We start from the raw sequence: 23,240 nt of genomic DNA on the forward strand, positions 1-23,240 counted from the left end.
TTTTTATTTTTTTTTTTTTTCTATACATACAATTATAATATACCCAAGCATCTTCGAAATGATATCCATCCAGACTGCCCGCCTCGACATCCGCCCCCTCGTCCTCTCGGACGCGGAGGATGTGTATGAGATGCGCCGATCCGGCGGTTGCGAAATGGGGGTTCGTTTCTCTATTCTATTCTGTTCCTTTCTTCTGTGGTTTCCCCCCCCCCCCTGGTTATTGTGATCTTGGTTTCTGGTATCTGTTATAGTGTGTGTTGTTTGGTCAGTGTTGACGGGTGCGATTGTTTAAACAGGTCAAAGGGAACACCGGATTTGAGTATCTCGCAGACGATAGATTGGATGTTATCTCGCTCGTTGGGACCTGAGGCCGATGAGACTACGGTATCCCCGACGAAGGAGGAGGAGAAGGAGAAGAAGAAGTCTAGTCCGAATGTCATATTCGCGGTTCGGGAACTACAGCCCAGTGCTGCATTTCCGGGGTCGAAGGTCATCGGGACCATGGGGATTAAGCGGTTGGCGATGCCTTTGGATCCGGTGGGGTCGAATCGGGTGCGCTGGGAGCTGGGGTATGGGTTTCATGTTGGGGCGTGGGGGAAAGGGTATGCGACTGAGGCGGCGAGGGGGCTGCTGGGCCATTTTGAGGAGATTAAGCGGGCTTTAGAGGGGCAGGGGCAGGGGGCAGGGGGGGGAGGAGGAGGCGGCGGTTTTGGTTGTCGAGGGGTTGTGGGCTGCTACTGCGAAGGAGAACTTAGGGAGTCAGGCGGTGCTGAGGAAGTGTGGGTTTGGGTTGGTTGGGGAGTTTGTAGATGATCTTGGGAGGAGGAATTTAGATTTTCAGGTATTGGTTTGAATAATATGGTTCACGATTGGCAAATGTACATGTCGAGGGCAAGAGTTGCCAAGGTTATATATGGGTATACTGTACCTGTCTAGATGTTATGTATATAGTTAGTTTAGGGGAGAATGGGCGGTTTCCGTGCTGCGAGGACGGATTCGAATTCCTGCGCGAGGACGAGCAGTTCCTGGTCTTTCCAGGGTTGGCCCATCAGTTCGATGCCGATGGGGATGCCCAGTGGTGCGGAGGGCGTCTCGGGACTGAATCCTGCTGTAAAGAGATGAGCACTTGACGGTCGAGGATCTATCCAGGTATGCGCCACAAAGGCGCATTGGGTATGGTTCCACATACCAGGGAAACAAATCGCCGGCCGTCCTGTCAACGCCGCCAAAATCCCATTTCTACCCGGCTGCACTGTGCACCCCACACTGGCGACAAGCTGTCTCTGATGTGGATACACCAAGGCTGAGAGTCCATGCTCCTGGAAACACCGCTCCACTGACGCCTTGAGGGATTCTATCCTCTCCAGTCGGGAGTGGTACTCGGGGCTTGTGGGAGTAAACTCACCGCCTTGGAGTGTCTGGGCAAAGACGGCCGTCATGGCCTGGGCGTTGTATTGACCACTTGCTGCGATGGCGGCCAAGGATTGGTGCGGTGTGGTTACGGTCTGTGCGTTGAGAAATGCGTCGAGTACCGTGCGGAATTCGTAAGCTTGGGTGTCTGCTGTATTGCGGAGGTGTGAGACGTCCCAGTCGGGCAGATGAGGGATCTCAACAAGGTCAATGGATGGTGGGTTGGTTCCAAGTCTGGCTAGTGCGTCACAGATGACTTTGTTGATCGTCAAACCTTCGCTCGTGGTTCCGTCACTGAAGTAGTCTTTCAAGACGCCTAGTTTTATCTTGGACGCACGCATGTGACTGACTGATTGATGCCGTCGCGGATTCAGAGTCGCGGGGTCTCCCGTATCTTCTCCTCTCATTGCCTCGAAGAGAATCCGCACGTCCCCTACCGTCCGACCCATCGGCCCGGCTACGTCCTGTGTTTCTGTAACTGGAACGATGCCTTGTCGGGAGACCTGGCCGCGAGTCGGCCGGAAGCCAACCACTGCACAGGCAGACGCTGGAGACCGCAGTGAGTTCATTGTGTCGCCGCCACAGCCTACCAATCCCATATTAGTCGCCAGGGCGACGGCCGTGCCGCCGGAGGAGCCGCCAGGGGTGCGGGTGAGATCGTAGGGGTTTAGGGTTTGGCCGCCGAGGGAGGAGAGTGTGATTCCCTCCAGCGAGAACTCGTGCAGGTTGGACTTGGCCAAGATAATGGCGCCCTTGTCCAGGAGGTTCTGCACGACTGTGCATGAGGTGTCGGTTGTTAATGTGCGAAGAGCTTGAACGCCAGACGTAGTGGGAAGAAAGGCTGTCGTATAGGTGTCTTTTAAAATTACTGGGACGCCGTGCAGGGGCCGGAGAGTGGGCTTAGAGTTGTCCTTGTCGGTGTTGTCAACGCAAGACGCAAGTTCTTGGTCTTTCTGGTAGGCTTCATGCAGGGCGTTAGGGTTGACGGTTAGAATCGCTTTCAAAGTGCTATTGTACTGGTGTATCCGGGTGATATACGCTGTGATCGTTGCGACGCATGTCGTTCGTCTCTGAATAAGTACCGAGTGATATTGAGGGATTGTGAGCTCATGAAGTGCGAAAGGGACGTCCGGGTTGGTCTTAATACTGCCCATGATGTGTCGAGAGAGAGGTGGATGTGGGCTGCCAATGAGACCATTCCGAGCGTATATAACATGAGGGGTTCGATAATGAGGGGTATTTGGCCGTAGTCTATGCCACTAGCGTGACTATCGAGCTTAGATCGTACCGGAGTGTCGTCTGAGATATATCGTGATTTGCTGGTCATCATCGCATCAAGTCCGAGATGAGCCGCCATCGCGTCATCCTAGCAGAAGAACGGAAAAGAAACCATTTTCAACAGTCGTTAACGTATAGGGGTCGTATAGTCCTATAAGTACAAAGGCAACCCATCAGAATCCCTCCGACAGGCGAGGGAGAACATGCGAAGGCATCATTCTGGCCACCGAGGAAGACTCGATGGCACTGATCGTAGTGACCGTCAAACTCACTACCGCGAGAGCGAAAGAAAGAACAATATACCAGACAACTATGCAAGATATAATCCTGTATCATATCACCAGAGCGCCCCAGAAGACGATGAATAAAATCCGATAAGAATGAAGCACATCCACGATGCGAAGATATCAAACGAAGTAAAGAAGGAAAAAAAAAAAAAAACAAGACCATATCCCACAAGCCCCAGATCCTGACCCCCAGTTGTGCGAAGAGAAGTGAATAGAATGAAATAAAAACAGCATGTCCTCCGTAATAAATAAATTGATAAGAACCCATACTGGCGTCGTTACACTTTTGCCCATCCGTTCCGGTCGCTGGATACCTTCAGATATCGATGGCTTTTTCGAAGAACCGCTAGATGATCCGGGCAATTTATCCAGCCGGCATTCCACCCCAGCCCCAGAGACAACCTCTCGGTAGTCTCCACTGCATTATCAATCATCGTGGGCGTGGCTGCCATTTCGATGATGCATATAACCAAAAGAATAAACCATCTATCGTAACTTATAAACCCGTACTCATGCAAATTACAGACTGGCTGGCCATCGAGGCACCAGTGTCATATAGCCACTTGAGATCAACACGACGAGGATTCGCCGGAAAGGTACTCATTAGAGGTTTGTGTGCGTGTCAGTCTAGCGGCGTTGGGTGTTGCGCTGCAACTGTTCCCCAATCCGCAGAGCTTCAGTGCCATCGTCCACTATTGACTCTTTGAACCAGGGGTGCTTGAGAGCATCCTTGGCTGTGATCCGGTTTTTCGGGTCATAAACGAAAATGCGCTGTAACAGATCCAGGAATAAGCGGTGGAACTTGGTGGAGGTGGGGATAAAATCCTGCTACAGTTAGCAACGACCTCAGAAGTTGAACGGCGTAACCAAAAACATACCGTCAATTGTTTCATAGCCCTCACATACTTCCGCGAAGCACGAGTAGTTTCATCGTTGGGATAATCGAGCTTGTTGCGGACGAAGTATCTAACGCCGATTAGCACTTGTTCAGCACCTGAGGGGGTGTTGATGGAACATACTTGGCGGCCTGATTCTGGTTCCCACCCCGTCCGCCTTGCATTACTTGTCGTACGAGACGAGTATCAATCCGGTCGCCTATTACAGCCTCCATCATGGCAAGATGCTCCAAATTGTCATGGGTCTGGAAAAGAGCGTCCCCTGTGAAGAACTCGACCAGTATACAGCCGATACTCCAAATATCGCAAGGGAAACTCCAGCCGAGATTCAGAATGATCTCTGGCGCCCGATAATGTCTGGTGGAGACAACGGAAGAGTGATATTCGTCATCAAAGGTCGCGGATCCAAAATCAATCAGACGAATCTCGCTGTCCAACAAAACTCGTCTTTGACGTGCGCTGCGGGAGATTGCGTGTGACGACGATGGGATCGTGCGGTTGTAGGTGAACGTTTGATAAGCATTACTGACAAGGAGGATGTTTTCGGGCTTAAGGTCGGTGTGAATCAGGTTGAGGTCGTGCAGAACTATGTGATATCAGCATCGATTTTACCAATGATTTGGACGATAGAAGCACTTACATGCCACGCTGGTGAACAACTGCCGAGCAAAATTCTGAATTTGACTGCTGGGGAAGGGAACGAAACCGTTGCCCTTCAGAAAATCAAAAACACTTTGCCCAAGCAAATCCGTGACAATGCAAATGTGATTGCGATAATCAAAGCAATCGCGTAAATGGATGCATTTGTTTCGATTTTGCCTGTCGTTCGAAGCCAACGTTGACAACACTCGAAGCTCAATCCGCGACGCGTCACGATACTTTTGGATGGAACGAATGATCTTGACCGCAACGCGAGTCTTGCGGTGCTTATCATACGCTTCAACCACTTTTCCAAACGTCCCCTGGCCCAGGAGTTTTATGATCGAATCTATGAAGTGTCAGTCAAGCGAGTACATCCAGTCCTCGGGTGCTACCTACATCGGTCTGTTAATGGGGTATCTGGTGTCACAATATAATGACCGTCATCGTCATCGAACTTTTCTCCTCGGTTTGCGTACTACAGTGGGTTAAATACGGCCACTCTGAAGATAATATTTTTTTTTTTTTTTAAAAAAAAAAAGAGTAGGAGTCACTCACGTCCCGAATAACAGGCACTGGAACATCTTTTGCCTTGATGATTGGCTTGGGAGGTGGAATATAGTTCAAAAACGCATCACCGGCGTTCTCTAGCTCTCGCCGTTTCTGCTCGTCTCGAGCGGATTTGCGGGTGGTAACCCGTTTCCGTTTTTGTCCGATATTAGCATCCTCATAGTAAACACCGTTGCTCGCACCAGAGCTTCCCTGAGAAAGCGAAGTGGGTGCAGTGGTGTGCAGAGACGTCGTACGATCTGTGGAAATCGAGCCAGCGGAGGAATTCTCTCCATAATTCTGAGGATTGATCGAGAACGACGGACGATCATAATATGTTACATCATACGCAGATTCGACTCCCGTGCGCCGTTTCTTTCCCGCGGGCTGAGGCGGATTTCCGTTGGAGGCCGCCGTTACAGTCGACGTCGCCGCGAAACTGCGAGCGGAGCCCTTGGACTGCTCCGCCGGCGGCGGAGTATCATCGATGACAATAACTTCCTTCGGGATACCGTTCTTATAGAACTCGCCCCAGTCTGGCTTTTTCCTCCTTCCGGTCTGGGTTGGGCCGCGCTAGTGCTGACCCCATTGTGGGTTGGGGGCATGGTTGTGGTCGTCGTCGCTGTCGGCGTGGGAGCCGCCGAGACGATCTTGGGAGATTGTGTGAAGGGTAGGGTGGCCGTTGCCGGGTTGACGGCGTAGGGATAGGTGGTGGCCAGGCGAGAGGTGGCCGCGGCGGACGTGGTCGGATAGGGAGGGTTCGGTTGGTAGGGCGGGTGGTGAGGATATCCGTAGTGCTGCTGATGATGCGTAGGGTGTGTCGCAGTGGCGGTGGAGGGAGTAGACATGATGAGGAGAGAAATCCCGCCGGTCGTCGGAGCGGCGGATGCTGGCGAAACACGAGGGAAGAATTATGAAGGGGAGGAGAGGTTTAACACCGTCGGATCGCAGTAGACCGTCGTAATCTACTTTTGGGGGGGGGGGGAGGAGGGAGGTGCAAAGACAGGGGACTCGAAACACCAGGTCGGAAACCCGGAGTTTCTCGTAATGCTCCCAGTCGATTGATAGACGGCGAATCCGATTGAGACAGCGCAAAGAAAAAAGGAAGAAAGGACGCAAGGAAAAGGGGAATGAAGCAAAGTCGTCCCACGAAATATAGACAGAGAGGCGATCAAGATGAGAGAGAAGACAGGAAGGAGATGGGAGAGGGAGAGCGAGAGGTCGTAGGAAGGAAAGCGGTTGAGAGGCGTGGGGGATGATGACTGAGAGGCGGTCGGAGCAGCGACGCCTTCAGAGGTCAAATACTAGTAGGAAATGGGGAAAATATGGGAATAAATTGGATGGAGGGAACGGTAGGATTCACGTTTGTCTGATTTGCTTTGCTTGGACAATGGGCTGTACCATTGGCATCGGTTTCGGTCCGTAAAAAACCAAGCAGGGGGAGCAATGAACAGGTGATATCCTTTAGTATGATTTATTACCTGGACAGAGTGGAAGGGTAATAGAAAGAGAGAGAGAGAGAGAGATGTGAGGCTGCGGTGCTGAGGCGAAACGGATCAATAGGATAGAAACAATTATGTCTGTATTTTATCTTCGACAAAAGAAATCATAAAAGGGGAGAATAAAACAATACAACAAAATAAAATAAAAAGATCGATCAGGTAAAAGGCATGATTCTGCACCTAATAATAATGATTATAATAATACTGAAATAATTATATTATATAGAAGAAGAGGAAGAATTCTAGTAAAAATATCAAAAGACCGATATTGATTGCATTGAGGAGAATCCGCCGAAACGACGACACACGGACGACGAGGATGTTTTGGCAAATGCCAATGGCATTAATTCATGGGCAACTCGTGGAGGTCAAGGAGGTATTGGTGCTCGGTTATGACACGCACCAGCGGTGTTCCAACAACTCCTCCCTCTGGGGTGGACCGCCGTTCAATCGACAGGGAATTAATCTAATTAATTAATCTATTTGCATCGTGAAGCAGATTCAGATCGTGCAAAAGACACAGGCAAGGTCATATCCATGATCTCTTCACCGTGTCTTAGGGTTGTTGTCCTGTTCGGTTATACTACTAAAGGACATACATTCATACACAATTAATACAGTACAGACATACTCTGTATGTCTGTACAAGGAGTTATATAGATATCGCCCCTAAAAGAAGCCCCCATGGAAACGACACACCAGCCGACATTTACCCATCGCACACACACTCTCTCACACAGCCATGGAGCTCCCTCGCAGATCGCAAGGCTCATCAAAGTGCAGCGCCCGGGGCAACCCACTGATGAATAGCGCCGGGAGTCTAGCCTTAATCGTCCCATCCACTCCCATTTATAGGTAAAAAGAGAGAGAAAAAAAAAAAAGAAATACTAAATACCGCCGTCCTCAGAGCAGATCCATCAGACTCCTCATTTGCATTTGCTCATTTTTCTTTTTTTGAATTTCTGTTTCCTTCCCGGATGCAGAAACATTCTTTAAATAATTTAAAATAAATCAAATTCTTTCAAATGCCAATAGATATCATAATTAGGGGAAGTACTACTAGGATTTTTTTCCCCCCCTTTCCTCAATGTCGATCTGATGTTGGTTGGCCACGGTGTGGCGACGGAGAAGCCCTGGGTGTAGAAGGCGTTTCCAGTCGACCGGAGCAACCACTTGTCGACGAAGGGACGCAAAAATCTCTTGTACTGAAAGTCTGAGACATAGCTTTACCTCATTATTTCCCTGGCAGAAGGATTTTGAAATTTAATCCCCTAAAGTAGGTACATACATACATACTTACTTACTACTACTATGTATCTAGGAGGAACTCACTACCTAAACTTGCTTCTTTTTTTCTTTTTTTTTCTTTTTTTTTTTTTCCCCGGCACTTACATACATTTAGTGCATACAGACAGACAGACAGACAGACAGACAGACAGACAGACAGACATACATACATACAACGCTAGTCCCAGCCAGGTGATGGCGCCGCTGGGGCGATTGATTGGACGGGATTGGATGGAGCCCCTCCGCTTTTTTTTGGTCAGGTTCCCTTGGCTCCCTGCGAACTGATGTCATCTTGTTCATCGACTCAACCTCAATTTCAGTCTTTTGACACTTCGAATCTGGTACTGTCACCACGACAAGGTTTAACCGGAGAAAAGTCTTCGCGGATCCCTCAGTATTTGCTCTTGTAAGGTTAATTGATGTGTTCCCCGTGGCTGTGAAAGGCAATGTGGGTGCTGCTTAATGTGATGACGATGCGATCTCCGCATGAGATCTTCTGCTTGCGTGTCTGGTGCGTAGCGGTTCCCGCAACAAGTTCACGTCCCGGCCTTAACCCCAGTACAGCAATCCAGAGTACGGAGTAGACCGAGGTGGAATGGGACTCTGGAACGTGACCTGAGTATGTATACTACATCCTCTCAGTACTCCGGACACAGTTCGTCGTGACTTACCTGGCAAGTTTTATCTTCTACTATCACCGGTCGATCGGGGTTGGAGAAAGAAATCAGACCAAGTTTACATTCATCAAGTTATCTGATTTTTATAGTTTTCCCCCCTTACCGTCACAAAGGGTATAAGAAGCAAGGTGATTGTATCCTGCAGTGGCCTCTGCAAAAAAAAGAAAAAAAAAAAAAAAAAAAAAGATCCCGCCCCAATTAAATCGAGTACTCGTGATAATAGTAGTAATAGTAGTAGTAGTAGTAGTAGGCCATAAAAAAGAAACGGCACACATATGCAGTGACTCCCTTCCGGCCTCGAGGGAAAAAAAAATGCACGCGGAGAAAAATACATGAACAGGCGTGAGACACCCGAGGCGGAGGTGTCGAGCAAAAAGAGAATATACCGACCGCAACGCCAGAGACCACGGTCCTGCGCAGTAACTGTGCGAACCTCGAAAGACAAGAAAGATCAAATGCTAAGTCGAGAATGCAACGAAACTAGCATCAACGGTTCATTTCATATCGGACATGAGGAAGGCCCGTTCAGTCTATTCGGTCTTCCTTCAAATCCTTCGAATACGCTTTCTGTACGTGTCGGGAACCTCTGCCATCCAGTTCGAGCATGAATAAGATGTCTCGGACCTGAACCCCCGAGCCCTTGTCTTTGTCCTCCCGCCACATTCCCAGTCGCTTCGCGGGCACGGCGGCTGGTTCACGGCCAGGTTTCTCAGAGCTAGTCCCGCTTGGAGTCGCGGTACTGACACGTGATGGTGTAGAAAAGCCACTGGTGGTGGCTGCTGCCCCCCGATTCAACCACGAGTAGGACTTTTTGGTTCCAAACATACGACCTGAGAGCATGCTATTGGTGGCGAGTCGTGCGGTTTCCACAGACTGCTGGTGTTGTTGGGCCTCGCTTGCCTTCGCATCCATGAGCTTCCGAGCCTCCTTCTTAGATATTCCCTTCTTATCGATGCTCGGGGCTTTTTCTGGGATCGGCGTGGAAGCACCGGAGCCAGGTATATCTACGGACTCGGCCCTCACCGGTCCGCCTTCGCCTAGGATAGCATTCGCACTGCGCTTGGCGCGTTTGGCAGCTCGGCTTTCTTCGCTAGAGTTGTCCCTTTCCATTAGCGCACGATATCTCTCAGCTAATGATTTAGCTGTAGTTTGCTCGGTCGCTGAATGAGGTCCTATGTTTTGTTAGCCACCGTCAAAGATAAGAACCATCTGCCAAGAGTTTAACCCACGTTTGAGGGGTGTTTTGTCACCTGCCCCGGCCCCGCTAGGAACACCAGCCGAAACAGCCATGTCCTTGAATTCAACAGGTACGACTCCATGTGAGTGGGCGCGTCGGCTTCGTGCAAGTGTAGAAGAGTAGTCAATAACGCCCCGCAATCGCTCTTCGCAAGAAATTGACATTAAGTTAAGGATGTCCACCAAGGGCGCCCCTTCTTGATTCAAGATGGTCTGGCCGGTACGTACAACAGATGATCCGTCGGGTCCGGTAACTTCGATCGGTTGCGGACGGCCTGGTACCGGATGAAACAAGCCTTCAGCTGGTATACGAACCCCAAGCTCAAAGCCACGTCGTTGCAGCTTTTGCTCCAAAACTTTCGTCAATAAGAATGGTTCTTGTAGATGGTACTGGGCACGTCTAGCTGCTTCGGTATCCTCTCGCGTTGGTTCATTGGGATCTTTAAACGGGGCAGGGGCTGGCGCTGGTGGCTCAGAATAGAATGACTCCTGAGTTGCTGGCGGTTTGTATGGTGAGGGTTCTGTGAAGCTAGGCTGTGTTGATATTGTTGAAGCTTGTGATGTAAAGGATGTATTCAGCGGAGGTTGTGGCTGTTGCTGCGGGAGAGGTTGTTGGGGTCTTGGAGGCTGCTGTGCCTGGGTCCCCGGAGCTGAGTAACTGCTGGTAAGAAACGCTTCTTCTTCCCTAACATCGATACCAGATGAAGCCAGGACATCTGTAAGCTCTGCGGCATCTGTCGCTTTCTCAACCGGCCGGGAAGGTGGTCCCATTGTGCCTGCAGGTGGGGGAGCGGGTGGTTGTGGTGTTTGTTGACCCGCGCCGTTCAAGTTCGCGCCATTTACAGGTATCGGTTGGTTTTGAGGTAGTTGTAACGTTCCAAAGCTCGGTGAAGCATAAGGTGATTGCGGGAGAGGTGAGAGGTGTTGTCGTTTGACCGGTGGAGGGACGCCACCATTCACCGGGGAAGCTGCTCCCGGAGAGGGAGAGGACCCCGGAGGGGAGAAAGACTGGGAGAACTGCTGCGGTTGTGTTTGCGCCATGGTGACTTGTGTTGCTTTATTCTTATGTGGTAAATTCGTACAGGATATCGTTTGTAGATTCGGTCACGTCTATCGAGATGCAAAGGCCACACCCGCGCGAAAGTCGAAACTGAGCGGATTGCTCGAACCGCCACCGCCGCCAACTGTAACCATCTCAGGAAATAGCGTCCAACATAGAGTCGTCAAGTAAGTCCAACAAATGTACCCTCACAGAAGAATAGATGCGTGCGTGGTGAATCGACCGGGTCTAACCGTGTTGTTCGCAGATGGAAAGGGAGCTTTTCCTTGACAAGATTTGCGGATCCCATTGAGTCACGTGTCAAATTAGGTAAGTCGGGCGGCGGAAGCGCGTTTCTTGAGTTCCAACTGTTACTCCCATTGATGCTCTTTTTGAGATCAACACGGATTGCCAGACTTGCGCAAGGCATCAGTCGGGGAGTTCTCATTCACCGCTGCCACCCAGATCATAGGCTCTTGCTCTATCATATTACACGCCTGCCATGGCTGATCTACCCCCAACATTTTAAGTGTTACATAAGAGGGATAGTCTCCTTAGTCCGTCTTTGCGCTAATATTGCGCTTTATCCTCGGAAGGGCCACTGTGACGGAAAATATAGATGAATGGTTCTCAGAGAACTTGCTAAGCATAGTACATCATGGCGACCAAACGGAAGGCATCGGCTTTGAATGCCTCGGTCGACGATGAGCCCGTCGACCCGTCCGACGAGCTGGGGTTCTACTGTCTAGGCGGAGGAAATGAGGTTGGCCGATCATGTCACATTATTCAGTATAAGGGGAAAACAGTGATGGTGTGTAGCTACATGGACTTCTTTCATGGGTAGTTAAGGCTGACTGATCCCTTCCTGACAGCTTGACGCCGGTATGCATCCTGCGAAAGAGGGTTTCTCTGCTCTTCCGTTCTTCGACGAATTCGACTTGAGCACAGTGGATATCCTTTTGATTAGCCAGTATGTAATTTACTCCTCTCCTTTGTATTTGCGAAGTCCATCGTGGTCCATAGCCATTCCCACTTGCCATGCGGTTCCTTCGGTCCTCGGGAGCTTGAAACTGGATAAATCTGTCATCAGTGGAAGGCGGGTTCTCCTCGATGCAGAGCTTACTTCCTCCCATGTATACGAGAAACACAATACAATATATACTAGCTATTTATCCTGTGCTCCGAATGTATCTCTGTATCCGTGCATCGCTTTGGCGTTCTTGACCCGGTGTCCTTAGTCTCTTCTGGATACCTTAGGTCAAGCAGGTGACTGATAGATTCCTACTTAGTTTTCACGTTGATCATTCTTCCGCTCTCCCTTATGTCCTCAGCAAGACGAACTTCAAAGGTCGCGTCTTTATGACGCATGCGACTAAGGCTATCTACAAATGGCTCATTCAGGACAATGTACGGGTCAGCAATACTGCGTCTTCGTCGGATCAACGCACCACTCTTTATACCGAACATGACCATTTGTCTACACTTCCTCTGATTGAAACAATTGATTTCAATACAACACACACAATCAACAGCATCCGCATCACTCCTTTCCCTGCCGGTCATGTCCTTGGTGCCGCTATGTTCTTGGTTTCAATAGCTGGCTTGAATATCCTCTTTACCGGCGATTACTCACGTGAAGAAGACCGACACTTAATTCCGGCTGAAGTACCAAAGGGAATAAAAATTGATGTACTTATTACGGAGTCGACATTTGGGATCTCATCCAACCCTCCTCGCTTGGAACGTGAAGCGGCACTTATGAAGTCAATCACCGGGGTCTTGAATCGCGGTGGTAGAGTCTTGATGCCTGTCTTTGCTCTTGGCCGTGCCCAAGAGTTACTGCTTATTCTTGATGAGTACTGGGAGAAACACCCTGAACTGCAGAAAATGCCTATTTACTACATTGGAAATACAGCCCGAAGATGCATGGTTGTATATCAGACATATATTGGCGCAATGAATGACAATATCAAACGACTCTTTCGACAGCGTATGGCGGAGGCGGAAGCTAGCGGTGACAAGAGCGTCAGCGCTGGGCCCTGGGACTTTAGATTCGTTAGGAGTTTGCGAAGCTTGGAACGTTTCGATGATGTAGGGGGCTGTGTGATGCTGGCTTCCCCGGGTATGCTACAGACTGGTACAAGCAGGGAACTTCTTGAGCGCTGGGCCCCAAATGAACGCAACGGTGTTGTTATGACTGGTTACAGTGTGGAGGGCACAATGGCCAAGCAGTTACTTAATGAGCCCGAGCAAATTCCAGCCGTGATGTCAAGAGCGGCGACTGGGCTGGCAAGAAGGGGCGGCAATGATGAAGAACAGAAAGTTATGATTCCAAGGAGATGCACTGTGGACGAAATCAGTTTTGCAGCTCATGTTGATGGCGTTGAAAATCGCAACTTCATTGAAGAAGTTTCTGCACCTGTTGTGGTATGTTCCTTGTCCATGATACCCTTATACCAGATCCCTGACTGTATCCCAGATCCTTGTTCACGGCGAAAAACATCAGATGATGCGACTGAAATCGAAGCTTCTCAGTCTGAATGTAGAGAAGACTGTAAAGGTCAAGGTATATACACCAGCAAATTGTGAAGAAGTCCGCATCCCTTTCAAGAAGGACAAAATCGCGAAAGTCGTCGGGAAACTAGCCCAAATTGCGCCTCCTTCGGAGCAAGACGACGGCCACCTCATGGCCGGTGTTCTCGTTCAAAACGGATTCAATTTATCATTGATGGCGCCTGATGATCTGCGCGAATATGCTGGTCTAACTACGACAACTATCACTTGCAAGCAACATATAACCCTCAGCTCGGCGAGTATGGACTTGATCAAATGGGCCCTCGAGGGTACTTTCGGTGCTATCGAGGAGATTGGCCCGAAGACCGACGTCAAGGAGGAGCTTGTGGAGGACGAGAAGGGTTCTAAAGAAGAATCCAAACTGAAGGAGGAAGCTGCCGACGAAGAAATTCCTATTGAAAATGAACAGGCCTATCTTGTCATGGGTTGTGTAGTCATTCGCTATTTCCCTCGTACACGCGAGGTCGAGCTTGAGTGGGAAGGAAATATGATGAACGATGGGGTTGCCGATGCCGTCATGGCAGTCCTGCTCACCGTTGAAAGCAGCCCTGCGTCTGTAAAGCGTATGTCACATATTCACACTATATGGGCGACCACTTTTAGTTACTGACACTACCTGTACAGAGTCCGCCAAGCAAAAGCACCATCACCACCACCACCACACCCTTGAACTTCCCAACCCTCATTCACAGCTCGACCCTGAAGAACGTTTCGCACGCCTTCTCATGATGCTTGAGGCACAGTTCGGATCGGACATATCACCCATTGAACGTCCACGACTACCCACTACTCAACTCACCAACGGGGCAACGAAGAACGAAACTGCTGCGGAGCAGACTCCTAAAGAAGAAGAGGAAGACGACGACGACGACGAAGAAAGGTTAGCTGACCTGGAAGCCGCTGAACTTGCGCGACTTCACGCTCTGGGAATCCCGGTTCCCGGAATTGAGATCAAAGTCGACAAGCATATTGCGCGGGTATGGCTTGAGGATCTTGAAGTTGAGTGTGCCAATGCGGTGATGAGAGACAGGGTTCGAGTTGTCGTCGAACGTGCGGTGGAAACAGTTGCTGGCATGTGGGCTGAGGGCCCTCCGTCTGCTACTGTAACAAATGGAGAAACTAAGGAGAAGCTGAAAGAAATACTTGCTTCCAATGGTGCTGAGATTGATGCGACTGCCTAATGTGACCATTATATGTTGTGTATTATAGATTTCTCGGTTGTTCCACAGCTCAATAAAGTGAATACCCGGCTGAGTGTTTGGGTTGGTTTGACTGTGAGGGCGTTGTACTTTCATCACATATAGTCTAAATCAACACCAGCTCATACTACTACTACCAGAACCATTCTTGTATACGTTTATTGATCTCACTACAGTTCCTAACCCCTTAAATAACCATGCCAGTCGCTCAAACCTTCACTACCTTGGTGAAAACTTGACCCAGGACTCTAGCAGTGGTCTCCACAATAAGATCAATCTCATCCTTCGTCACATTATACGGAGGTGCGAGGAGGACATGGTCTCCTCGTGTTCCATCCACACACCCTGTAGCCGCATACAGCGAGATTCCGTATGCCGGATCCAAACCAGTTTCCTGGATATGAGCGGCCACCCCCAGCTCGGGGCTAAAGGGCTCTTTAGTGAGTTTATCCGTAACGAACTCAATCTATGATGCCCATCCGTTAGTTTTTTTTCTGAATAGAAGGACCCGCACAGATTCCTGAGTAACTTTGAACTCACCCCCCAAAATAGCCCCTTCCCACGAATATCCCCCACATAGGGGTGATCGCCCAGCCGAGCTTTAAGCTGGCTTTCCAAGTAAATCCCCATATCCCGCACATTCTCCAGTAAGTTCTCTTCTTGGATGACCTTCTGCACAGCTAGCGCAGCAGCACACGACATGGGATGGCCCTGGTATGTCTGCCCGTGACGGAAAACGCCTGTGCCTTTATCCAATGTCTGCACGATCTTCTCTCCGATCAGAAGACCAGATACGGGGGCATATCCACCTCCGAGGCCTTTGCCGATAGTCTGGAGGTCAGGAATCACATCTTCCTGCTCCCATGCGTGCAGCGTTCCACAGCGCCCCATCCCACTCATTACTTCGTCCAGGATGAGAAGCGCTCCATATTTCTCGCACACCGCTTTCATGGCTTTGAAGTAGCCGGGGACGGCGGGGACGGCGCCCAATGCCTGTGAGGATCCAAATATTAGGGTCGCTGTTTCATGGAAGAGCATGCATCCAGAGTAGGGATATGGTACTCACAGCTCCGACAACCGGCTCTGCAATAAAGGCACAGACATTCTCCGGGCCAACGCGTTGAAATTCGGCGTCTAACTCTGCAGCAAGTCGAGCAACATAGTCCGCATCTGTTTCGCCATTGTGCTTGCCCCGGTAAGAGTAACAAGGGGACACATGGGAGTTATTTTGCGGGAGTAATGGCTCAAACGGCTGTCGTCGAAGGACGTGTCCTCCCGCCCCTAGTGCGCCCAAGGTGATCCCATGATACGAGGGCTTCCTGGCGATGAACCGGGTGCGTTGAGGTTGGGGTGTGGAGAGCTCGAGAAAATACTGTCGAGCTAATTTCAAGGCCGCCTCAACTGCCTCGGAGCCTAGTAGAGGTAGGTCAGGTTTATATCCAAGCATTTGGGGCTCATACCATACCAGAACTAACCATATACACCTTCGACAGCCTGCCGCCTGTTGAATCGACAAGGAATCGAGCTAGTTCTTCGGATACTTCGGTACTAAAGAACGCGGTATGGCAATATGATATCTTATTGGTTTGGTCGATGATGGCTTGCTTGACCTTTTCGTGCCCGTGGCCGAGGCAGGATACGGCTGCACCACCGGTCGAGTCGAGGAACTTGGTGCCATCTTCGAGAAAAAGGTAGCAGCCCTTACCATCTATTGCTTTCTTGGGGAGGAAGCGGGTATCGCGGTGAAGGACAGCGCTAGTCTTGATTCCTTCAGTCATGACTGATGGATCTACTGGTTGATGACTCGGGCTAGTAGTAATTTCAACCAAGGCATTTGGTGAAGCGTCGAGAATCTTCAAGGTTGACGATCAAAAAAATAAATAGAAGAATACGAGGCCAAATGCAACTTTCACTCAGACGGAGGAATACATCAGCCTTTATATCCTCAGGACACTCGCCTTCAGGCCTTATCTAGAACTTGTCAATTTGTGGGGTAGGGCGGGGGTCGCATGCCGATCGAGGTCCCGAGCAGATGGTTGGCCGCACCCACCGACGGCCCGACTGTTCGGTGCTGCTCCATGTAGAGACTCGCATGATATTGTTGCAATTTAGCAATCGCTGTGACTCACTGCTGATTGCGTATGTTTCCCAGATTGGTAGAATGAGTCTCTCCCTCAGCGTCATGTTCAGCTGATTGAGGAAATGGGCGTACACGTGATGAATGAGGCTGGCTCTACGTAGGGCAAACCTCATTTGATCTGAATGGTGAATCAGTAGCAGACTACTAGTATAAGGCTATATCTCTTATTCTGGACCAACTTTAATACGCCATCTTCCTGGTAAGGATCAGTCGTGGGTAGACTTCTCAGTGTCTTTACGCTTCGATCACTACTATAGACTTTCATTCTCCTTTTCCTCTATTTAGAGTCAGACGTTGTTAGTCCAGTAGCAATTGTTCCCCTTGTGAATCAAATCGAAAGTACTTTCTGACCGCATAAGATCCAATTTGTTCATGGTATTTCTGAGTCTGTAAATCCTGTTGTGTACTCGAATCCATATATATACTTTCCATGCCGTGCCGATTGTAAGAACTTTATCGGATTGGTACCGCACTGCATGTAGTGCTCATCCATAGAGAAGGATTTAAACAAGAAGATATTTAACAGGGAAATCTCAGTATAGAATAGTTCTCTCTATGTTTCACGGCAAGAACCACCCACCAAAGCCAGGTTGATGCCGTACCTGAACAGCTCTTATCGCGCGGGTGGGCGGTGGAAACTCTCCGCTCCGCACTGGAGCCACTAAAACTCCATTCCGCACAGAAAGGCCAACATAGGCTGACAGTTACCCCAACCCACCCCCTCGACTCGCCAAATTCAGTCCGGTTGTCCCCCTTAACCATTCGCTTCCGTATACTCTCCATCGATTGAAATCGCCATGTCGCGACACGCACAGGTAGAGGAGGTGTACGACTCCGATCCAGATGAGGTTTTCCCCTCCGACTCCACGCCCTCCAACTTCGCCAATGAATCCCTCCTCTCCGCCGCAGGTATCTCCCCTCAGGGTTCCTCGTCGATACCAATGAGGCCAGCCCCTGAACCGCGTCGCGAAATCCCGAAACACTACCAGTGCCTGTATCCCGTGTACTTCGACAAATCGCGAAGCCGCGCCGAGGGCCGCAAGGTCGGCGCAGAGCTGGCGGTGGAGAACCCATTGGCTCGAGACATCGTCGATGCTGCGCAGATGCTGGGATTGCAGGTTGGATTCGAGCCGGAAAAACTCCACCCGAAGGATTGGGCGAACCCAGGCCGAGTGCGGGTGCTGGTGAAGGACGAGGATGGGAAACTGGCAAACCCAAAGATTAAGAATAGTGTGTTTTCCTTTCCGTTCTCCTCCCTTTTGCGTGCTTTGACATTATTCTATAAGCCGGGATTTGGGGAACGTCCCGATGCTAGCCTAGGATATGTTGCTAACTTGTCTTCAGAGCACCACCTTTATATCCTCGTGGCCCAGTACCTTAAAGCTCACCCAACAACCGAGCAATCGCCTTACCGTCTGAGAATCAGTGGTCTTCCCATGCCAGACAAGCTCCCCCCTGCTCCCGCTGCTCCCCGCGGATGGAAGATCGGCTCAATTCTTCCGATCCACTCGCCTGCCTACAGTGGCGGTGGAGTCAGCGATAACCCGCTCAAGGATGCTATGGCCGAGATGCAGAACATGCAAGGTATGCCGGGAATGCCTCAGATCCCTGGAATGCCCGGGCTGGCCGGGATGATGGGAGGAGATCCGTCCGGAGGCAGTGGCGAGAAGGAGAAGAAAAAGAAGGACAAGAAGAAGGGAAAGGCCTAAGGTGGCCGGCCATATGGAATTATTACGATTGTCTACCTGTGCATATTGTGTACACGTTTTTGGCTGCATTGTCCGGGCGTAAGGCGTTTGTTTACACCTATAGAGGGCTTCCATGCTCTTCTCTGATACCAAGTTGAAATCGAAAATGGTACTGCGAAGCGGTTTCAGCCGACTACCGTCTGTCTGATATTAGCGCGGTACAGAGTAAATAGTTGCAGTGCGAGATGCTGAAACGCTCGTGCGACCCTAAGCCCATAGATACATGACATACCCGTTTGATATACCCAGAGATGTGACTCATGTCATGCAAGCCATAACCGATATTATTTGGGTTCCACCGGAGGATGTCCATGTAGACAATATACGCTCATAGAATTGGAAGCACCTAAATGCCCCTCCATGTCGTGCTTTTGAGTGGTATTTCATTCAAGGTCTGGCCGTCGCCGAATTCCGTATAAGCCTCATTTGATTGGCCCTCGGAACCCAAATCGATCGTCACCGATAACGCGGACTTTACCCCAGACAGAAACCAGCCTCGGCCATCATTTCCACCAGACACTCGATTTTGCACAGTGGGACGCTCCGGTATTGACTTGGCCCATTTCTACGCCTTCGCCCCTATGGTTTGACTCGTCGTGACGCTTGCGCCGTTCCCGATGAATCCACTGTGCGGTCCCGTTGACGCTTGAAGAACCCCACCACTGCAATTAAGGGATTATGGACACGAGCCCAACAAGCACTTCGCCCGGCTATGGGCTTTCGAATCTGGGCGCGACATCCCAGGCCCAGCTGAATAAGGCCTCCGCGCCAGTATCTACCCCACAGTCGACTGCGTCTCGGTCCTCGACGACAAAGGCCGGAGCTCGTCAAATTACCCGAAATCGCGCCAGCTACAGCTGCCATACTTGTCGGAGGCGCAAAGTGAAATGCGACAAGGTACGCCCATCCTTCCTGGTGAGACTTCTAGCGAGACACCATATGCTGAACGGCTACTAGGTGCACCCTGTGTGCGGAAATTGCGTGAAGAACGGAACCGAGTGTATCTACGATGCTGCGCCGCAGAAAGACACCGGGTCGCGCCATGGTCAAACAGCAGGTGGACACGGTATTAAGCGACGGAGGGAATCTTCGCGACCGCTGGATGAGGATCTCGACGATATTGGTTCGCTTTACGGGCATCTGAGGCAGGCTGGGTCTCCCGAGCAGAAGTACGGGTCGCAGGCGATCGAAGCGCGGTTGGATAAACTCACGTCAATGATTGAGCGGCTCAGCAAATCTAACGGACCTTTGGATGCGGAACAACGGCTGTTACTGGCTCAAAATGTCAATCTTGAAGCTGGGAAGGGTGAAGCTCGACCGGGGAATGGCGCGCCCGTGAAGACTGCGGGCGCGTCTCGTCCAGATAGCCCCCGCCGCACGGATTCGAGTGATGAGTTTCCAATTCCCGCTGGCCTTGCTACTGACTTGGTGGATCCGGTGGGTAGCTTGAACCTGGGTCATCTGAGCTTGGAGGATGGGGGTCGGTCGAGGTACGTCGCACGTTCCTCACTTGCGAACAGGTGGAGCTGATTGATTGTTAGATATGTTGGGACAACCTACTGGGCTTATATATCCCATGAGGTATGATACAAGCTCTACCTCAGTACTTCGTAGGAAGTAAACTAACACTCGCAGATCAATGAGCTCAATCAGTTACTCAAGTACCAGAGTCGCTCACATCAGGACACTACGGCTAACGAAAGCTCTGCTGATGAAAACATGACGGATACGATGGCGAAAACAACTGGCAGCCCGTGGAAGGCATCAATTGATAGCCCTGGTGGAGTCTCTCGGGATCGAGTGTCTGGTGTTGAAGAATTCCAGAAGTCGGTGCTTTTCCCTACGGGTGATTCCCCATCGGTGAAAGAGAAGCATGTCGAACCAGAAATGCTTGATCATGTGCCGACGAAACGACAGAGTCATATTCTGTACAAAGGATTTATGTCTGGAATACATGCGATCAGTCCAGTGATTCACCCCCCAACAATCTTAAAGCTATACAACTCCTTCTGGGACTGGTACGATTACAGCAGCTATTCTGGAGATCCTTGCCCGGACCCTTCGTTTATTCCTCTACTTTACGCTATTTGGTACGGTGGATCGGTTACAATATCGATCCGGACCATTAAGGCTGAATTCAATGTCTCTTCGCGATCCGCACTTTCTAAAACTTACAACGAGGAGGTCACGCGGTGGTTGACGAAGATATCGTTTCCACGCAGCCCTTCATTACAGGGTTTGGCTGCGTATCTCCTGGTGCAGACGATACTTTCAAAGGAAGAAGAGCCGTTAACCAGCAGTTTGTTCATTAGTTTGGCCATGAGAGTAGCACAGACGATGGGCCTGCATCGAGATCCTGCTAAATTTGGGATTAAACCCTATGAAGCCGAGTATCGGCGGCGAATATGGTGGCATATCGTACATATGGATGGCGTTGTTGCTATGTCTAGCGGGCTGCCTCCCTTGGTCAGTGATGAGAACTTCTGGGATGTCCGTGATGCCAGCGAAGTCAAAGACACACTTCTAGGGACACCCGAGGCTGAAAAATACGAGGAACTGGTGGCATCTGGCATGCGGTCTCCTGACAACCCGGATGATCCGACCTTATGCGGTGGACCATCCATGGTCAACGTGTACTATTTATCAGCCAGAGGCAAATATGTCATGGCCCGTAAGTACCACTTCTGTTGTATTATGATTGATAGTACTAAACTGGACAATAATAGGCGCCGTCCGTCGGATATTGAAGATTCAACTGGGCACGAAACCCGTGACGCGCCGGGATATGGAGGAGCTCCGATCAATCCTCCTCGACCTGCAACTCAAACTCAATTCTATAATCGATCGAATCCCAGAAATTGCAAACTACCAGCTGTCTTCCAGCGCTAATAACAGATCGCTTTCGTTTTCAGTCTCTCCGGTAGAGATGAGAACCAGCGACCTGGAACTTCCTGGAGAAGGACCCGGTCGTTGTACGGAACAATATCACTCTCCTGTTCTCGTGTCCTTTCATAAATGGGCCCGGATCCTGCTCTCACTCTTCATTGATAAGGTGAGTGTCCCTAACATAACATTGGAGAAACCGTTTCTAACGTATTGCAAGGCATTCTGTGTCGCCTACCAACCGTTCCTCAAGAACGCTAAGAGCCGTATTTGGCCAGCGGCAAGACACAGGTATGATCAAATGACGCTCTTCGGAAACAGCGCTGTTCTGTTCTGACTCTGAAATAGTGCTCTCCGCCACTGCCACGGCTTCATGGAGAAATTCATATCCCTTGCCACTGATCCTGACTTCCAACCTTTCCAATGGAGCTGGCCGGGAAACCACCAGCCAATGCATGCAGCTATGATCATGCTCATCGATCTTTACGAGCGGCCTTATAGCCCGAAGCACCCAAGTCGAGGGCATTTATCGACAAGATCTTTTCACTCACGGGACCGGATGGCGGTGTTGTCGGCGGCGAGGACGGCATCTCAGCCCAACGGCCACTGAAAGATGGCGGCCGCGAGGCATGGGATATGATTCGCAGACTACGTCAGAAAGCATGGCAGAAAGCCGGTCTGGATCCACATAAGCTATGGACCGAGCAAGCACAGATTCAAGCCGGTGCAGCGTCCGGCCCGGACGAATATCCCTGCGCCTCCAATCCGTATTATGCCAACAGCGGCTCTACCGCGCCGACGCCCTCGATTTCCACCATGACGTCGCGACAACAACTCGCCGACTTCTCGAAGATGTTCTACAACATGACACGCTCGCACATGCTCCCCAACCCGGTCTCCACCATCCGACCCAGTCCCCTTCGATACCAGTTACCCCAAACCTCCGTCCCAGACACTCCCCCAAATCTACCGACTCCCCAGATGCCCCAATCCCCCGCAGCCAAGGCCAATGCGCCGGTCGAAACTCCTCCCCCTGCTTCCACCATCTCCTCTCCTGACCGCATCATCCCCCCACTGAGTACCGCCATCCCTTTTACCTCCACTCCACCCCCGCCCTTGTCCTTCATGGACCTGGCTTCGCCTAGCGCACAGTCCCTGGCCGCCGGCCCAACGCCTCCCTCCCTGATGGACCCGAACCTGAACTTCGACTGGGACCAATGGGACGCGGTCTTCGGCCAGCACCTCCCCGTCGCCGACGAGCTCATGGAACTAGATCCCGTGGCTGGATTCGAGTTTGGGGATCTTGGCGGGGGCAGGGTGGGTGGCGGTAGTCGGACTGCTAGTCTGGGGGGCAGTGAAACGGGGTTGGGCAGTATCCCTGGCCCCGATTGGGTTGGATACTGTTGATGATCCAATTGTTTTGAATCAGCCTGTTTTGGGAATTTAGAGGCGTTTTTTATTTTGTATTCTACGGTACATATACCTGGTCTTTTTGTATATAGTTTTTTTTTTATGAACGAAGCCACACTCCTGTTTACGACATACTACACATACTCGGAAGAGAGTTGGAAGCCGGTAGTCCTGAATAACAGGGTGTGAAACTGATATTTTTTTCATCTATCCAAATTCTGGATGGAATGGCGGAGAAAGCGGGAGGTATATAAGTTTTGATGTCCTAGTGTAGGGCACAGGATAATGCAGAAAGAGACATAGCAGCTTTGGGATTCATGAGGCGTGACTGATATTAGGTAGGTTACCGAGGAAGCGAGATAGAGGGAGCTGTAGTAGAAGACTAGGATGTGAGACCGAGGGGTTTCTCGAATGCCTTCCACAGCCTCACTTGCTCTGTCAGGGGTAGGATATTCGCGTTCTCCAGGACCTTCCTTCTTTCATTCA

General features: G+C 50.5%; 8 protein-coding genes across 8 annotated transcripts; 4 read left to right on the forward strand and 4 right to left on the reverse strand.

Moving 5' to 3' along the window:
- Positions 1 to 58: 58 nt before the first annotated feature.
- Positions 59 to 813, forward strand: ABOM_004013 (GNAT family N-acetyltransferase; the record flags this gene model as incomplete). Its single annotated transcript, XM_022531143.1, has 2 exons — positions 59 to 123; positions 297 to 813. The coding sequence occupies 2 exons, from the start codon at positions 59 to 61 to the stop codon at positions 811 to 813; spliced, it is 582 nt and encodes a 193-aa protein (XP_022392906.1).
- A 143-nt stretch (positions 814 to 956) lies between these two features.
- On the reverse strand, positions 957 to 2,564 carry ABOM_004014 (amidase; the record flags this gene model as incomplete). The annotated part of the gene is made up of 1 exon (XM_022531144.1): positions 957 to 2,564. One exon carries the CDS (start codon positions 2,562 to 2,564, stop codon positions 957 to 959), a length of 1,608 nt encoding a protein of 535 aa, XP_022392907.1.
- A 1,038-nt stretch (positions 2,565 to 3,602) lies between these two features.
- On the reverse strand, positions 3,603 to 5,907 carry ABOM_004015 (putative protein kinase (Lkh1); the record flags this gene model as incomplete). Its single annotated transcript, XM_022531145.1, has 7 exons — positions 3,603 to 3,800; positions 3,854 to 3,941; positions 3,995 to 4,457; positions 4,512 to 4,859; positions 4,910 to 4,988; positions 5,069 to 5,599; positions 5,644 to 5,907. The coding sequence occupies 7 exons, from the start codon at positions 5,905 to 5,907 to the stop codon at positions 3,603 to 3,605; spliced, it is 1,971 nt and encodes a 656-aa protein (XP_022392908.1).
- Positions 5,908 to 9,050: 3,143 nt separating this feature from the next.
- ABOM_004016 (uncharacterized protein) lies at positions 9,051 to 10,802 on the reverse strand (the record flags this gene model as incomplete). Its single annotated transcript, XM_022531146.1, has 2 exons — positions 9,051 to 9,697; positions 9,755 to 10,802. 2 exons carry the CDS (start codon positions 10,800 to 10,802, stop codon positions 9,051 to 9,053), a joined length of 1,695 nt encoding a protein of 564 aa, XP_022392909.1.
- A 650-nt stretch (positions 10,803 to 11,452) lies between these two features.
- On the forward strand, positions 11,453 to 14,555 carry ysh1 (cleavage polyadenylation factor subunit YSH1; the record flags this gene model as incomplete). Its single annotated transcript, XM_022531147.1, has 5 exons — positions 11,453 to 11,611; positions 11,673 to 11,770; positions 12,090 to 13,227; positions 13,280 to 13,937; positions 13,999 to 14,555. Coding segments are annotated over 5 exons (2,610 nt in total), but the record flags the coding sequence as incomplete, so codon positions are not given.
- A 226-nt stretch (positions 14,556 to 14,781) lies between these two features.
- Positions 14,782 to 16,667, reverse strand: ABOM_004018 (aminotransferase, class III; the record flags this gene model as incomplete). The annotated part of the gene is made up of 5 exons (XM_022531148.1): positions 14,782 to 15,039; positions 15,114 to 15,566; positions 15,640 to 15,986; positions 16,039 to 16,426; positions 16,620 to 16,667. The coding sequence occupies 5 exons, from the start codon at positions 16,665 to 16,667 to the stop codon at positions 14,782 to 14,784; spliced, it is 1,494 nt and encodes a 497-aa protein (XP_022392911.1).
- An 843-nt stretch (positions 16,668 to 17,510) lies between these two features.
- Positions 17,511 to 18,422, forward strand: ABOM_004019 (RNA-binding signal recognition particle subunit SEC65; the record flags this gene model as incomplete). Its single annotated transcript, XM_022531149.1, has 1 exon — positions 17,511 to 18,422. The coding sequence occupies one exon, from the start codon at positions 17,511 to 17,513 to the stop codon at positions 18,420 to 18,422; it is 912 nt and encodes a 303-aa protein (XP_022392912.1).
- A 717-nt stretch (positions 18,423 to 19,139) lies between these two features.
- On the forward strand, positions 19,140 to 22,751 carry ABOM_004020 (putative C6 transcription factor; the record flags this gene model as incomplete). Its single annotated transcript, XM_022531150.1, has 7 exons — positions 19,140 to 19,358; positions 19,419 to 19,951; positions 20,003 to 20,042; positions 20,097 to 21,132; positions 21,188 to 21,513; positions 21,565 to 21,669; positions 21,846 to 22,751. The coding sequence occupies 7 exons, from the start codon at positions 19,140 to 19,142 to the stop codon at positions 22,749 to 22,751; spliced, it is 3,165 nt and encodes a 1,054-aa protein (XP_022392980.1).
- Positions 22,752 to 23,240: the final 489 nt, after the last annotated feature.

This window comes from Aspergillus bombycis (assembly GCF_001792695.1).
Source record: "Aspergillus bombycis strain NRRL26010 chromosome Unknown contig00010, whole genome shotgun sequence".
Lineage (NCBI taxonomy): Eukaryota > Fungi > Ascomycota > Eurotiomycetes > Eurotiales > Aspergillaceae > Aspergillus > Aspergillus bombycis.